Source organism: Erinaceus europaeus, chromosome 7 (assembly GCF_950295315.1).
Source record: "Erinaceus europaeus chromosome 7, mEriEur2.1, whole genome shotgun sequence".
In the NCBI taxonomy this organism is placed as follows: domain Eukaryota; kingdom Metazoa; phylum Chordata; class Mammalia; order Eulipotyphla; family Erinaceidae; genus Erinaceus; species Erinaceus europaeus.
This window is the reverse complement of record NC_080168.1, coordinates 109,996,425-110,012,865: the sequence shown is the minus strand read 5'-3', so window position 1 is coordinate 110,012,865 and position 16,441 is coordinate 109,996,425. Positions and strand designations below refer to the sequence as shown.

At 40.4% G+C, this 16,441-nt stretch overlaps 1 protein-coding gene across 5 annotated transcripts in view; it reads right to left on the bottom strand.

Moving 5' to 3' along the window:
* TESPA1 (thymocyte expressed, positive selection associated 1) overlaps nucleotides 1-16,441 on the bottom strand; it is a 46,528-nt gene that overhangs the window by 13,643 nt on the left and 16,444 nt on the right. For all 5 annotated transcript variants that reach the window (XR_009550819.1, XM_060195196.1, XM_060195198.1 and 2 more), the window contains exons 2-5: nucleotides 10,009-10,213; nucleotides 8,214-8,256; nucleotides 6,402-6,448; nucleotides 5,045-5,104 (exon numbers count right to left, since the gene is read on the bottom strand). Coding sequence is in view for 4 of the 5 variants with exons in the window: in XM_060195196.1 (XP_060051179.1) it covers nucleotides 5,045-5,104; nucleotides 6,402-6,448; nucleotides 8,214-8,256; nucleotides 10,009-10,171 (313 nt within the window). In the remaining variant the exon portion in view is untranslated. The remainder of the gene's footprint in view (nucleotides 1-5,044; nucleotides 5,105-6,401; nucleotides 6,449-8,213; nucleotides 8,257-10,008; nucleotides 10,214-16,441) is intronic.

The window sequence follows — 16,441 nt, the reverse complement described above, 5'->3', positions numbered from 1 at the left end:
AGATAGGAATGGACACTACTTAATGCTCAGAGGATCAGTCAATCAAGAGGACTTAACAATTATTAACATCTATACACCCAATGAGAAGCCATCTAAATACATCAAACTTCTACTGAAAGAGCTACAGCAATATATTAACAGTAACACAATCATAGTAGGGGACTTCAACACCCCACTCTCTCAACTTGACAGATCATCCAGGAAGAAAATCAGTAAAGACATAAGGGAGCTAAATGAAGAGATAGATAAACTAGAACTATTGGACATTTTCAGAGTCATTCATCCCAAGAAACTGGAATACACATTTTACTCAAATCCACATGGATCATTCTCAAGGATAGACCATATGTTAGGCCACAAAGACAGCATCAGCCTATTCAAGAGCACTGAAATCATCCCAAGCATCTTCTCAGACCACAGTGGAATTAAACTAACACTTAACAATCAACAAAAGATTAGTAACAGTGCCAAAATGTGGAAGCTCAACAGTACACTTCTTAACAACTTCTGGGTCAAAGAGGAAATCAAGGAAGAAATCAAAATGTTTCGAGAGTTCAATGAAAATGAAGACAGAAGCTATCAAACTATTTGGGACACAGCTAAAGCAGTCCTAAGAGGGAAGTTCATAGCTATACAAGCACACATTAGGAAACAAGAAAAGGCACAAATAAACAGCCTGATTGCACATCTTAAAGACCTAGAAGAAGAACAACAAAGGAATCCTAAAGCAACCAGAAGGACAGAAATTACTAAAGTTAGGGCAGAAATAAATAACATTGAGAATAGGAAAACCATACAAAAGATCAATGAAAGTAAATGTTGGTTCTTCGAAAGAGTAAATAAAATCAACAAACGTTTAGCCAGCCTCACAAAACAAAAAAGGGAGAAGACCCAAATAAATCGGATAGTAAATGAAAGAGGAGAAATCACAACAGACACTGCAGAAATTCAACATATCATGCGAGGCTTCTATGAACAACTATATGCCACCAAGCTAGAGAACCTGGAAGAAATGAATGATTTCCTAGATACCTACCAACTTCCAAAACTAAGTAAAGAGGAAGTGGATAACATGAACAGGCCCATCACAGCTAATGAAATTGAAACAGTTATCAAAAATCTTCCCAAAAATAAAAGTCCTGGACCAGATGGTTTTACAAATGAATTCTACAAAACTTTCAAAGAAGAACTAATACCTCTACTTTTAAAAGTCTTCCAGAAGATTGAAGACACTGGAATACTCCCTGCCAGCTTCTATGAAGCCAACATCACCCTGATACCAAAAGCAGACAGGGACACAACCAAAAAAGAAAACTACAGACCAATATCTCTGATGAACATAGATGCGAAAATATTGAACAAAATTCTAGCCAACCGGATACAGCAGTATATCAAAAAGATTGTTCATCATGACCAAGTGGGGTTTATCCCAGGCATGCAAGGTTGGTTTAATATACGTAAATCAATCAATGTGATCCACCACATCAACAAAAGCAAGACCAAAAACCACATGGTCATATCAATAGATGCAGAGAAAGCCTTTGACAAAATACAACATCTCTTTATGATCAAAACACTACAAAAAATGGGAATAGATGGAAAATTCCTGAAGATAGTGGAGTCTATATATAGCAAACCTACAGCCAACATCATACTCAATGGTGAAAAACTGGAAGCATTTCCCCTCAGATCAGGTACTAGACAGGGCTGCCCACTATCACCATTACTATTCAACATAGTTTTGGAAGTCTTGCCATAGCAGTCAGGCAGGAGCAAGGAATTAAAGGCATACAGATTGGAAGAGAAGAAGTCAAACTCTCCTTATTTGCAGATGACATGATAGTATACATGGAAAAACCTAAGGAATCCAGCAAGAAGCTTTTGGAAATCATCAGGCAATATAGTAATGTGTCAGGCTATAAAATTAACATTCAAAAGTCAGTGGCATTCCTCTATGCAAACACTAAGTTAGAAGAAATTGAAATCCAGAAATCAGTTCCTTTTTCTATAGCAACAAAAACTATAAAATATCTAGGAGTAAACCTAACCAAAGAAGTGAAAGACTTGTATACTGAAAATTATGAGTCACTACTCAAAGAAATTGAAAAAGACACAAAGAACTGGAAAGATATTCCATGTTCATGGGTTGGAAGAATTAACATCGTCAAAATGAATATATTACCCAGAGCCATCTACAAATTTAATGCTATCCCCATCAAGATCCCAAGCACATTTTTTAGGAGAATAGAACAAATGCTACAAATGTTTATCTGGAACCAGAAAAGACCTAGAATTGCCAAAACAATCTTGGAGAAAAAAGAACAGAACCGGAGGCATCACACTCCCAGATCTCAAACTGTATTATAGGGCCCTTGTCATCAAAACTGCTTGGTACTGGAACATGAACAGACACACTGACCAGTGGAATAGAATTGAGAGCCCAGAAATGAGGCCCCACACGTATGGACATCTAATCTTTGACAAAGGGGCTCAGACTATTACATGGGGAAAGCAGAGTCTCTTCAACAAATGGTGTTGGAAACAATGGGTTGAAACATGCAGAAGAATGAAACTAAATCACTGTATTTCACCAAATACAAAAGTAAATTCCAAATGATCAAGGACTTGGATGTTAGACCAGAAACTATCAGATACTTAGAGGAAAATATTGGCAGAACTTTTTTCCGCATAAATTTTAAAGACATTTTCAATGAAACGAATCCAATTACAAGGAAGACTAAGGCAAGTATAAACCTATGGGACTACATCAAATTAAAAAGCTTCTTCACAGCAAAAGAAACCACTACCCAAATCAAGAGACCCCTCACAGAATGGGAGAAGATCTTTACATGCCATACATCAGATAAGAGTTTAATAACCAACATATATAAAGAGCTTGCCAGACTCAACAACAAGACAACAAATAACCCCATCCAAAAATGGGGGGAGGACTTGGACAGAATATTCACCACAGAAGAGATCCAAAAGGCCGAGAAACACATGAAAAAATGCTCCAAGTCTCTGATTGTCAGAGAAATGCAAATCAAGACAACAATGAGATATCACTTCACTCCTGTGAGAATGTCATACATCAGAAAAGGTAACAGCAGCAAATGCTAGAGAGGGTGTGGGTTCAAAGGAACCCTCCTGCACTGCTGGTGGGAATGTCAATTGGTCCAACCTCTGTGGAGAACAGTCTGGAGAACTCTCAGAAGGCTAGAAATGGACCTACCCTATGACCCTGCAATTCCCCTCCTGGGGATATATCCTAAGGAACCCAACACATCCATCCAAAATATCTGTGTACACATATGTTCTTGGCAGCACAATTTGTAATAGCCAAAACCTGGAAGCAACCCAGCAACAACAGATGAGTGGCTGAGCAAGTTGTGGTATATATACACAATGGAATATTACTCAGCTGTAAAAAATGGTGACTTCACCGTTTTCAGCCGATCTTGGATGGACCTTGAAAAAATCATGTTGAGTGAAATAAGTCAGAAACAGAAGGATGAATACGGGATGATCTCACTCTCAGGCCGAAGTTGAAAAACAAGATTAGAAAAGAAAACACAAGTCGAACCTGAAATGGAATTGGAGTATTACACCAAAGTAAAAGACTCTGTGGTGGGTGGGTGGGTGGGGAGAATACAGGTCCATGAAAAATGATGAATGAAATAGTGGGGGTTGTATTGTTAAATGGGAATCTGGGGAATGTTATGCATGTAAAAAAATAAAAAAAAGAAGTAGAAACGTAAAGCAGAAATTGACTGAGTTTGGAGTATGGCACCAAAGTAAGAAAGCAGAAGTACACTAGAGTTTGCAGTGAGTACCTCCCTAATACTTCCTCTCCACTTTTCCAAGCTTTGGGTCCAGGATTGCTCAACAATTTGTTTGGCTTTGTATGTTAACTCTCTTTTCAGTCACCAGGTTCCAGATGCCATCAGGATGCCGGCCAGACTTCCCTGGATTGAAGACCCCACCAATGTGTCCTGGAGCTCAGCTTCCCCAGAGACACACCCTACTAGGGAAAGAGAGAGGCAGACTGGGAGTATGGACCGACCAGTCAACGCCCATGTTCAGCAGGGAAGCAATTACAGAAGCCAGACCTTCCACCTTCTGCAACCCTCAATGACCCTGGGTCCATGCTCCCAGAGGGATAGAGAATAGGAAAGCTATCAGGTGAGGGGGTGGGATATGGAGATTGGGCGGTGGGAATTGTGTGGAGTTGTACCCCTCCTACCCTATGGTTTTGTTAATTAATCCTTTCTTAAATAAAAAAATTAAAAAAAAAATAAAATAAAAATAAAAAAAAAATCATCTAAGTTGCACTTCTGAACTTGAAACTTTGACCTGTCTGCTGCTACTGTAGCCTAGGCAAACCCCATGAATTCTTCTGTTCGGGAATATATATATTACACATTTACATTGTACCCCCTCAAAGGTGTACAGATATGGCAGAGAACTGACCCTGAGACTATGAGCTGCTGACTCATGACTACTAACTATCCAGACAGCAGTCTGTACTGAGTAGAACAGAGTCATTCAGCCCTGCTGATTGGCGTTCCTGTCCTATGGTATGAGTCTCTGCAGGAGACACTGGAAGGTTGCCAACCTCCATTCTTTATTCAAGTCTTTATTTTCCTGAAGTGTAGTCTTTTTCTAATACCCAACATTAGGTTACTTTGAATTTCTTATACAGAAAACAGTTCCAAAGATGCTTATGTAGTACATGTGGGGATTTTATATGTTATCTTCCCAGAGACAAAGCAAAGCTCCAACGATGGACAAGTAGATGTGATGACAGGTTGATAAAAAGTATTTATGTGCATGTGACACTTTTTGAGTTTTACATCAGATGTTAATGAGACTGCTCTTTCCCCATTAACTTTCCAAGAATGGGCTGGTTCTTCTGCAGTGTCTCTTTTCTGATCTATCCCGAATTAACATAATGTATTCCATTGCTAGAAAAGTCATGACTTTTCTGACAACCCAATATATACTCTTCTCCATTATTACAATCTCAGAGAGTTGTGCCACTTACCCTCTGCTCCAAGGGTCAAGTCATCTTCAAAGCTGGTCCCATGGCTTGGACACCCTGCCACTTAAGACAGATATCACAGAAAACCAGATTAGGGTGTATACACACAGACACACACACACACACACACACACACACACACGCACACACCCCTACCTGAATACATGAAAAATTTACATGTCCTTAACTTTGCACAACCACACAATTATACCAGATATTTATGTATTTGCAAGTCATCTGCCTATTATCTGTCACTTCAAAATCACACTCCATATTTTTAATTTAGAATCACATACATACTCATCTGTAATTAACATGTCCCCTATATTATAGCTATGTACACAATCCTCTGCAGAATAGTAAGCACAGGGATGTGTACTCATATGTATAAACAAACACACGTTTATAAAGCTCTCCTTCCATAGGAGTGATTATTATCTGAGCAGCCACTACCAGAAGGTACCTTTTTCTTTTGTCTCCAGGGTTATTGCTGGGGCTCGGTGCCTGCACTGCAAACCTACTGCTCCTGGAGGCTTTTTTTTTTTTTTTTTTTTTTTTACCAGAGCACTGCTCAGCTCTGGCTTATGGTGGTGTGGGGGATTGAACCTGGGACCTGAGAGCCTCAGGCATGAAAGTCTATTCGCATAACAATTATGCTATACCCCCACCTGGCTCTTTTTTTCCATTTGTTACCCTTGTTGTTATTGGGTAGGACAGAGAGAGATTGAGAGAAGAGGGTAAGAAAGAAAGGAGGACAGACAGATAGACACCCGCAGACCGACTTCACTGCCTGTGAAGCGACTCCCCTGCAGGTGGGGAGCTGAGGGCTCGAACCAGGATCCTTACGCTGGTCCTTGTACTTCTTGCCATGTGCGCTCAACCCGCAGGTGCTACTCCCTGCCCCTCTAGAAGGTAACTTTTGAGCACCACTTCCTGTGTGGATTCTTTTTTTTAATTCTTTTTTTAAACCTTTACTTATTTATTGGATAGAGACAGCCAGAAATCGAGAGGGAAGGGAGTGATAGAGAGGGAGAGACAGAGAGACACCTGCAGCCCTGCTTCACCACTGGCAAAGATTTCCCCCTGCAGGTGGGAACCTGGGGTTCGAACCCGGGGTCCTTATTAAGCATTGCAACATGTGCTCTCAGCCAGGTGCACCACCGCCCAGCCCCCTACTGTGTGGATTCTTAACAAGCACTTACTCGAGAGGATATATTGCGATCACTAATAGGTATTTTGCAACAGTTTAAAGTATAACATTGTTATGAGTGCCTACACCTATGTATTTACATATGTGATCACACCTACACACAAGGTCTAGTAGGAGAACTACAGAAGTAAGAGCCGAGTCTAAACTCACCGTTATAGATGGACTGGCCTGCTTCCTCGAGAAAATCCTCTGAGTACCTAAAAACAGAAATTATCTTACAGGTTGAAATCACTGTGTTCTCCAAGGTGTTTTTCCCCTCAACTATGTCCCATATTATCACATAATCTTCCAATGAGTGTCATTAGTATCTGACTTGCTTTTATGTTGATGAAGGGTAAGAGTGGTTATTAAGCTGACAAAATTTATTAGTGACTTAGCATTGGCTTACAAAACTGTAAGATTTCAGGGGTGTAGTTTCATACCCGTGTGTATGTGTGTGTGTGTAACTTACCATCCCCACCAGTAAAGTTTCTTTGTGTTCTCACTTTTCCCTGATAACCACCATAGTTTTCACAAAATCCAAGAGATAGTTTGTTTACTATTTTTGCGAGCTCATATGCTTTACTAACTTTTTAAAAACATGTATGTGTTGTAGTGTTTACCAGAGCACTGCTCAGCTGTGGCTTATGGTAGTGCGGGGGACTGAACCTAGAACTCTGAAGCCTCACTCCTGAAAGTCTCTTTGCATAACCACTATGCTATCTATCCCCACCCTGCTTTACTAACTGAAAACCTTATATATTTAAAACTATTTATTATCGAGAGAAAGAAAGAACCAGAGCATTTCTCTGGCATATGTGATGCAGGGGGTCAAACTTGAGACTTCACTCATCTGGAGTGCCTGCCATTTTAGCCACTGTATCATCACCCCCTGGGCTGTTGCTCTGAAATGACAGACTCTAGAGCAATGAACGAGACAACGACATTAACTGAGCCAACTGACTTTCCTGTACGTATCTGGTGAAATACTTGAAATCTTAGGACAGTCCTCTCACACCAACAACCTGCAAACATTTCTGTTCTTTACTTCTTGAAAGGGTAGTCTGAGGGTCCTTAATTGGCTTTGAAGCCAATGAATTGTGAACTAGGTTAGAACATCAAGGACAACCTGTTTTGTAAAGAAAAACAAATCCAAAACAGATCCTGGCATTATCTTCTTGGGAAGGATTATAATAAACAACCTGGGATATTTAGGGCATTTTTTTCTTAACAAACAAGCAAGGGTGGAATTCTTTTAATCAGTTAATGGGCATGCTTGGGCTAAATACTATATAAAACCTGAAACATTCTTGGAGGGGAAATAAAGAGCAGGAAGGAGTTATAAGTTCTCAGAATTCACTATCACACAAATGATCAAATTTAACTAGGTCACAGAAGCTTTCCCTGTAACTGGATAGAGTGAGTCTAAAATGGTATAGTCTGATGTGGTATGGGGTCTCATATTTTTAAGTGTTTCTGAGAAAAGTGATACTACATTTCGCCTTGAATTACTTGCTTAAATTATTCACTGCTTCGAATAGTTGGAATAAAGCCTTGATCTCTCTTCCTGTGCTCTTCAGTAGAAACAAACAATATACTATTGAATCACTATGATCATAGGAACAACTAGGTTCTCAACTTCTTTCCTTTTGTTACATAGTCTAAGACTACAGTGAAGAGGGAAAGCAATGACCTAGAGATGTGGAATTCAGTTAGCTGTTCGTTGCCTTTATAGAGTTCCATTATTCTTAGTTTAGAGAAAATTGCCTACACAAATTTAATCTTATCCATAGATACTCTTGATTCATAGTTCCAAACCTCAAAGTCATCCCAAACCCTTATAGTCAGCCTAATTTCAACCTTATCTCTGTTTTAGGCCCAATTCCAACCCATTTTTCCAGTCTGAGTTCCCAAGAGTCCATGACAATTAGCATACATGCAACCATCAATTGCATTCAATCCTATTGCCTGTCCAGTACTTACCCACAATCCTGCAGCCAGTCTTCAATCTTATTGACTGGATTCCCTAGAAAAGTTAGATATCAGAACAACATGAGAACTGAGGGAAACTAGACTTTCTCCTTGAAACTTACCTCTTTCCACAAAATTCCCCTTACATAAGCCATACCATGAGTACTTTTTTTCGGCTATAACTTTTTAAGATATAAAAAGAGTATATGCACATATAAAATAGTAATGAATATTTCTTTTTTTATTGGTCTGACTTCTAGGACTCTGGAAAATGACTGGGGTATTAGGTCCACTGTTCTGTTTTCCCACAGGTATGGGGATAGGGATGGAGACTTCTTAAAGAAAAGAACAGCTGTGCTTGTGCTTTTGTTGTTTGTTTCTCACCCAGTAAGCAGAGCGAGTGTGTGTAGTCTCATTTCAACTTCAGAGAAGTTCCGAGAGGAATATAGAAAAGGTACTACAGAAAGGGAAAACACAAAGTGAAACTTGGATTGGGTGTGGTATATTGCACAATTCAAAGCAAAGGATTCTGAGAAAGGAGGGATGGGTTCAAAGAGTGTTGGAGTCCTGGTGCATGATAATGGAAAAGGAACTAGGTTGGAGGAGATAGTGCTTTGTAGACAGCTATCACAGGGAGATGGGCTGTACCCATGTGTCAACAACTGTACTGTAAACTAGTAACTTCCCAATAAGGGGGGGTGAGAGGGAAAGGTAGGGGGCAGGCAGTGGCACGCTTGGTTAAGCACACACACTATAGTGCACAAGAACCTGGGTTCAAGCCTCTGCCCCCCACCAGCAGGGAGAAAGCTTCATGAGTGGTGAATCAGGGCTGCGGGTGTCTCTCTGTCTCTTCCTCTATCTCCCCATCCCTTCTCAGTTTCTCTGTCTCTATCTAATAAATATTAAAACAGAAAAGGTACTACAGTTTCAATTAGACAAATGTAGGGAATTGTGAGGCTGAGGGTTGAGCGTGGTAAGGACTGCCTGTGGAAAATTGGGTGCCTGGAGGAACAGTCACCCCATCAGCCTCCCCAACCCGGACTCGATTCCCTCCTGCCCACACAAAGACCCCCTCTCTTTCTCCCTCTCTCCCTGTGTACCTACTGATAATCCCCCTTCCTCATTTCCGACCAGCTCTGCAATTACTGGAAAAAATCCTCGCTCCTTCCCGACCACCTGGCGCCATAACCATATAAGGTGAAACAAACTGCTTCCCCCTCCCGCCTTCTGCATCCCCCTACCACGCTTTACAAACTCTGTTCTGCCGTTCAATAAATGGGTTATCCTCTGCCATGAAGCCCCCTGGGGTGATCTCTGGTCTCGTCTCTTGCCGCGGGTCTCAGAGGTACCCCAGTCAGTGCTCGCCCCTGCTGCAGTCTCCAGAAAAGTTCTCATCTGCACCAACCGGGAAAGTCACACAGAGAGAGCTGGACCCGAGATAGGCCCCCCATGAGAAACCCGGCAGACAAATATGTTTTAGAGGGGTACATGACTTGCAGAAGGTCACATGACTTGCTAGTGAAAGAGTTGCAGTCAGTCCAGGCCTCCTGATACAGCGTGATGTTGTAACACAGATATAATAGAAATGCTTTCAAGTGGTAACAGATAACACTGCTCTCAGTGTTATAATAATGTGCCCTCCCATCTTATTCTAATTTCTTTCTCACATAATTCATATCATAAACATGTATCTTTATATATAGCTTATTAAAACTAGTCAAAATGAGCTTCTCCCTGGACTTAGGCTAAGCGAGGAACTTACTGCCTGCTCTCTGCAGACCCATGCTTCCTCCTACCTGCCACTTACCTTCCTGGAAAACATCATCCAGGTTAGAAGGCTCAGCATCTGGGACATCTTGCAGGGCAGCTGCAGCTTCCTCTTCTAGGACCTGGGTCTGCCAGTGACGACTCTGGCGCAGCCAGGACCGACGTTTCTCCCAGGATGTGGGACTCAGCACAGAGTTCTCCATGACTCTCCTTCAGACTTCAGGGCCTCTCACAGTGTTATTATCCTGAGTATGAAAACACAGTCTTGACTCTCATTTTCTGTTCAGAAAGCACCCTTCTACAGCTGCCCAGCCACCCCACCCCCACTCCTAACTATAGACTACTGTCTTCAAACAAATAGTGGAACCTCAAAAAATATAAAATCAAGGACAAATCTTTCAAATCCAGAAAGTTAAACAACACAGGTTAAAGAGATTTTGAAAAATTCTTCTGGGAATATTTAGGGAATCTCTACTAATCATGATTGAAATCATATATTAGAAAATATCTTGGGATTCGACTTCCGGAGGCGGAGCTACGAGCAGCAGATCGCTTTCTCTCCTCTCCTCTCCTCTCCTGGATCAACTAGGAATACGAAACTAGGAGACCACCCGGACCGAAACAAGACAGGACTAGAATGACCACAGAAACCCAGTAAATCACCCGTGAGTACAAACACGCGTGGCTGGTGACAGAGAGGAGAGAGGGGCCTAAGGAGAGATTAAGTGACTGCTAACAGTTCGACAGTTTGTCAGTGGAGACACCACCTCCAGTCTGCTCCACCAACAAGGGGACAGCTGAAGGGAGGAAAGGACTCCCCAGAGACTCACCAAGTACAACTCTGAGTCTCCATTGCTACTACCCTCAGAATCTGGAGCAGCAACAGGGAGGGACACCAGGGCACAGAGATCTAACCGGGAAACTCAGGAGAAGACCTATACCTCGGTGGCATAGCTGAGGGGCTGTGAAAGTCTCTTTGCATAACCACTGGATTATCTCTGCCACACCCTGCTTTATCTCTTGGTCAGGAGTCATTGATTAAGCCAAGAAGCCTATTGATAGTTTAAAAGCCCTCAGGCTCCCATAGCCTACAGGGGAAAAAAAAAAAGGCTTTTACACCACTGAACTCCAACTCAGGGATTGAAAAAACTGTTAACTTATATAAAATGGTTAAAACAACAAGAAAAAATAATGGAGACTCGAACCAGGACAAGAGTCCAGCTAAAAGTCCTCCAGAGGGCGAAGCACAAAACAACGAGTTCAACATCCAAACATTAGCTAAGGAAATAATAACAGGAGTGAGTAAAGAATTTGAAAAAATTGTAATCAGAACTGCAGGAACAACAAATGAGAATATGGAAGAAAATTCTAATAATCTCATGGTTATTAGAGAGCTGAAAGCTGAAATTGCTGAGCTAAGAAGGCAACTAGCTGAACAAGCTAAAACAGTATCAGAGCAGGGCAACAAAATAGATGAACTCCAGAAAGCAGTAGAGGGCAGAGAGAATAGAATCAATGAGGCTGAAGACAGAATTAGCAAGATTGAGGATGAATTAGAGACAACTCAAAAAGAAGTAAGAGAACTCAAAAAGAGATTAAGAGATGCTGAAAACAACAACAGAGTCCTATGGGATGACTTCAAAAGAAACAATATACGCATTATTGGCTTACCAGAGGAAGAAAGAGAAGGGGAGGAAGAAAGCATTCTCCAGGCCATAATAGCTGAAAATTTCTCTAGTCTAGACAACACCAAAGACATAAAGATTCAAGAAGCCCAGAGGGTCCCAAACAGAATTAACCCAGACCTAAAGACACCAAGACATGTCATACTTAGATTGGAAAGGAATAAGGATAAAGAAAGGACCCTCAAGGCTGCAAGAGAAAAACAAAGAGTCACCTACAAAGGAAAACCCATAAGATTAGCAGCAGACTTCTCCATACAAACACTACAGGCCAGAAGAGAATGGCAAGATATCTATCGAGTGCTCAATGAGAAAGGCTTTCAGCCAAGAATACTATATCCTGCTAGATTGTCATTCAGACTAGATGGAAGCATCAAAACCTTCTCAGACAAGCAACAGTTGAAGGAAGCAACCATCACCAAGCCTGCCTTGAAAGAAGTTCTGAAAGGTTTCCTATAAACAACCAGACCACCACAAATAGAACATATATCAAAACACTCTAAAACTCTACGAATGGCGTTAAAATATCTTCAATCTTTGATATCAATAAATGTGAATGGCCTGAATTCACCTATTAAAAGACACAGAGTAGGAAGATGGATCAGAAAACACAACCCAACAATATGTTGTCTACAGGAAACTCACCTAACGCAACAAGACAAACACAGACTTAAAGTGAAAGGATGGAAAACTATCATACAAGCCAATGGCCCACAAAAAAGGGCAGGAACAGCTATTCTCATATCTGACATGATAGACTTTAAAATTGATAAGATTAAAAAAGATAGGAATGGACACTACTTAATGCTCAGAGGATCAGTCAATCAAGAGGACTTAACAATTATTAATATCTATGCACCCAATGAGAAGCCATCTAAATACATCAAACTTCTACTGAAAGAGCTACAGCAATATATTAACAGTAACACAATCATAGTAGGGGACTTCAACACCCCACTCTCTCAACTTGACAGATCATCCAGGAAGAAAATCAGTAAAGACATAAGGGAGCTAAATGAAGAGATAGATAAACTAGAACTATTGGACATTTTCAGAGTCATTCATCCCAAGAAACTGGAATACACATTTTACTCAAATCCACATGGATCATTCTCAAGGATAGACCATATGTTAGGCCACAAAGACAGCATCAGCCTATTCAAGAGCACTGAAATCATCCCAAGCATCTTCTCAGACCACAGTGGAATTAAACTAACACTTAACAATCAACAAAAGATTAGTAACAGTGCCAAAATGTGGAAGCTCAACAGTACACTTCTTAACAACTTCTGGGTCAAAGAGGAAATCAATGAAGAAATCAAAATGTTTCGAGAGTTCAATGAAAATGAAGACACAAGCTATCAAACTATTTGGGACACAGCTAAAGCAGTCCTAAGAGGGAAGTTCATAGCTATACACGCACACATTAGGAAACAAGAAAAGGCACAAATAAACAGCCTGATTGCACATCTTAAAGACCTAGAAGAAGAACAACAAAGGAACCCTAAAGCAACCAGAAGGACAGAAATTACTAAAGTTAGGGCAGAAATAAATAACATTGAGAATAGGAAAACCATACAAAAGATCAATGAAAGTAAATGTTGGTTCTTCGAAAGAGTAAACAAGATCGACAAACCTTTAGCCAGACTCACAAAACAAAAAAGGGAGAAGACCCAACTAAATCGGATAGTAAATGAAAGAGGAGATATCACAACAGACACTGCAGAAATTCAACATATCATGCGAGGCTTCTATGAACAACTATATGCCACCAAGTTAGAGAACCTGGAAGAAATGAATGATTTCCTAGATACCTACCAACTTCCAAAACTAAGTAAAGAGGAAGTGGATAATATGAACAGGCCTATCACAGCTAATGAAATTGAAACAGTTATCAAAAATCTCCCCAAAAATAAAAGTCCTGGACCAGATGGTTTTACAAATGAATTCTACAAAACTTTCAAAGAAGAACTAATACCTCTACTTTTAAAAGTCTTCCAGAAGATTGAAGACACTGGAATACTCCCTGCCAGCTTCTATGAAGCCAACATCACCCTGATACCAAAAGCAGACAGGGACACAACCAAAAAAGAAAACTACAGACCAATATCTCTGATGAACATAGATGCGAAAATATTGAACAAAATTCTAGCCAACCGGATACAGCAGTATATCAAAAAGATTGTTCATCATGACCAAGTGGGGTTTATCCCAGGCATGCAAGGTTGGTTTAATATACGTAAATCAATCAATGTGATCCACCACATCAACAAAAGCAAGACCAAAAACCACATGGTCATATCAATAGATGCAGAGAAAGCCTTTGACAAAATACAACATCCCTTTATGATCAAAACACTACAAAAAATAGGAATAGATGGAAAATTCCTGAAGATAGTGGAGTCTATATATAGCGAACCTACAGCCAACATCATACTCAATGGTGAAAAACTGGAAGCATTTCCCCTCAGATCAGGTACTAGACAGGGCTGCCCACTATCACCATTACTATTCAACATAGTGTTGGAAGTTCTTGCCATAGCAATCAGGCAGGAGCAAGGAATTAAAGGCATACAGATCGGAAGAGAAGAAGTCAAACTCTCCTTATTTGCAGATGACATGATAGTATACATGGAAAAACCTAATGAATCTAGCAAGAAGCTTTTGGAAATCATCAGGCAATACAGTAATGTGTCAGGCTATAAAATTAACATTCAAAAATCAGTGGCATTCCTCTATGCAAACACTAAGTTAGAAGAAATTGAAATCCAGAAATCAGTTCCTTTTTCTATAGCAACAAAAACAATAAAATATCTAGGAATAAACCTAACCAAAGAAGTGAAAGACTTGTATACTGAAAATTATGAGTCACTACTCAAAGAAATTGAAAAAGACACAAAGAAGTGGAAAGATATTCCATGCTCATGGGTTGGAAGAATTAACATCATCAAAATGAATATATTACCCAGAGCCATCTACAGATTTAATGCTATCCCCATCAAGATCCCAAGCACATTTTTTAGGAGAATAGAACAAATGCTACAAATGTTTATCTGGAACCAGAAAAGACCTAGAATTGCCAAAACAATCTTGAGAAAAAAGAACAGAACTGGAGGCATCACACTGCCCGATCTCAAACTATATTATAGGGCCATTGTCATCAAAACTGCTTGGTACTGGAACATGAACAGACACACTGACCAGTGGAATAGAATTGAGAGCCCAGAAATGAGGCCCCACACGTATGGACATCTAATCTTTGACAAAGGGGCCCAGACTATTACATGGGGAAAGCAGAGTCTCTTCAACAAATGGTGTTGGAAACAATGGGTTGAAACATGCAGAAGAATGAAGCTGAATCACTGTATTTCACCAAATACAAAAGTAAATTCCAAGTGGATCAAGGACTTGGATGTTAGACCAGAAACTATCAGATATTAGAGGAAAATATTGGCAGAACTCTTTTCCGCATAAATTTTAAAGACATTTTCAATGAAACGAATCCAATTACAAGGAAAACCAAGGCAAGTATAAACCTATGGGACTACATCAAATTAAAAAGCTTCTTCACAGCAAAAGAAACCACTACCCAAATCAAGAGACCCCTCACAGAATGGGAGAAAATCTTTACATGCCATACATCAGATAAGAGTTTAATAACCAACATATATAAAGAGCTTGCCAGACTCAACAACAAGACAACAAATAACCCCATCCAAAAATGGGGGGAGGACTTGGACAGAATATTCACCACAGAAGAGATCCAAAAGGCCGAGAAACACATGAAAAAATGCTCCAAGTCTCTGATTGTCAGAGAAATGCAAATAAAGACAACAATGAGATATCACTTCACTCCTGTGAGAATGTCACACATCAGAAAAGGTAACAGCAGCAAATGCTGGAGAGGATGTGGGGTCAAAGGAACCCTCCTGCACTGCTGGTGGGAATGTCAATTGGTCCAACCTCTGTGGAGAACAGTCTGGAGAACTCTCAGAAGGCTAGAAATGGACCTACCCTATGACCCTGCAATTCCCCTCCTGGGGATATATCCTAAGGAACCCAACACATCCATCCAAAAAGATCTGTGTACACATATGTTCTTGGCAGCACAATTTGTAATAGCCAAAACCTGGAAACAACCCAGGTGTCCAACAACAGATGAGTGGCTGAGCAAGTTGTGGTATATATACACAATGGAATACTACTCAGCTGTAAAAAATGGTGACTTCACCGTTTTCAGCAGATCTTGGATGGACCTTGAAAAAATCATGTTGAGTGAAATAAGTCAGAAACAGAAGGATGAATATGGGATGATCTCACTCTCAGGCCGAAGTTGAAAAACAAGATTAGAAAAGAAAACACAAGTCGAACCTGAAATGGAATTGGAGTATTACACCAAAGTAAAAGACTCTGGGGTGGGTGGGTGGGTGGGGAGAATACAGGTCCATGAAAAATGATGAATGAAATAGTGGGGGTTGTATTGCTAAATGGGAATCTGGGGAACGTTATGCATGTAAAAAAAAAAAAAAAGAAGAAGTAGAAACGCAAAGCAGAAAATGACTGAGTTTGGAGTATGGCACCAAAGTAAGAAAGCAGAAGTATACTAGAGTTTGCAGTGAGTATCTCCCTAATACTTCCTCTCCACTTTTCCAAGCTTTGGGTCCATGATTGCTCAACAATTTGTTTGGCTTTGTATGTTAACTCTCTTTTCAGTCACCAGGTTCCAGGTGTCATCAGGATGCCGGCCAGACTTCCCTGGATTGAAGACACCACCAATGTGTCCTGGAGCTC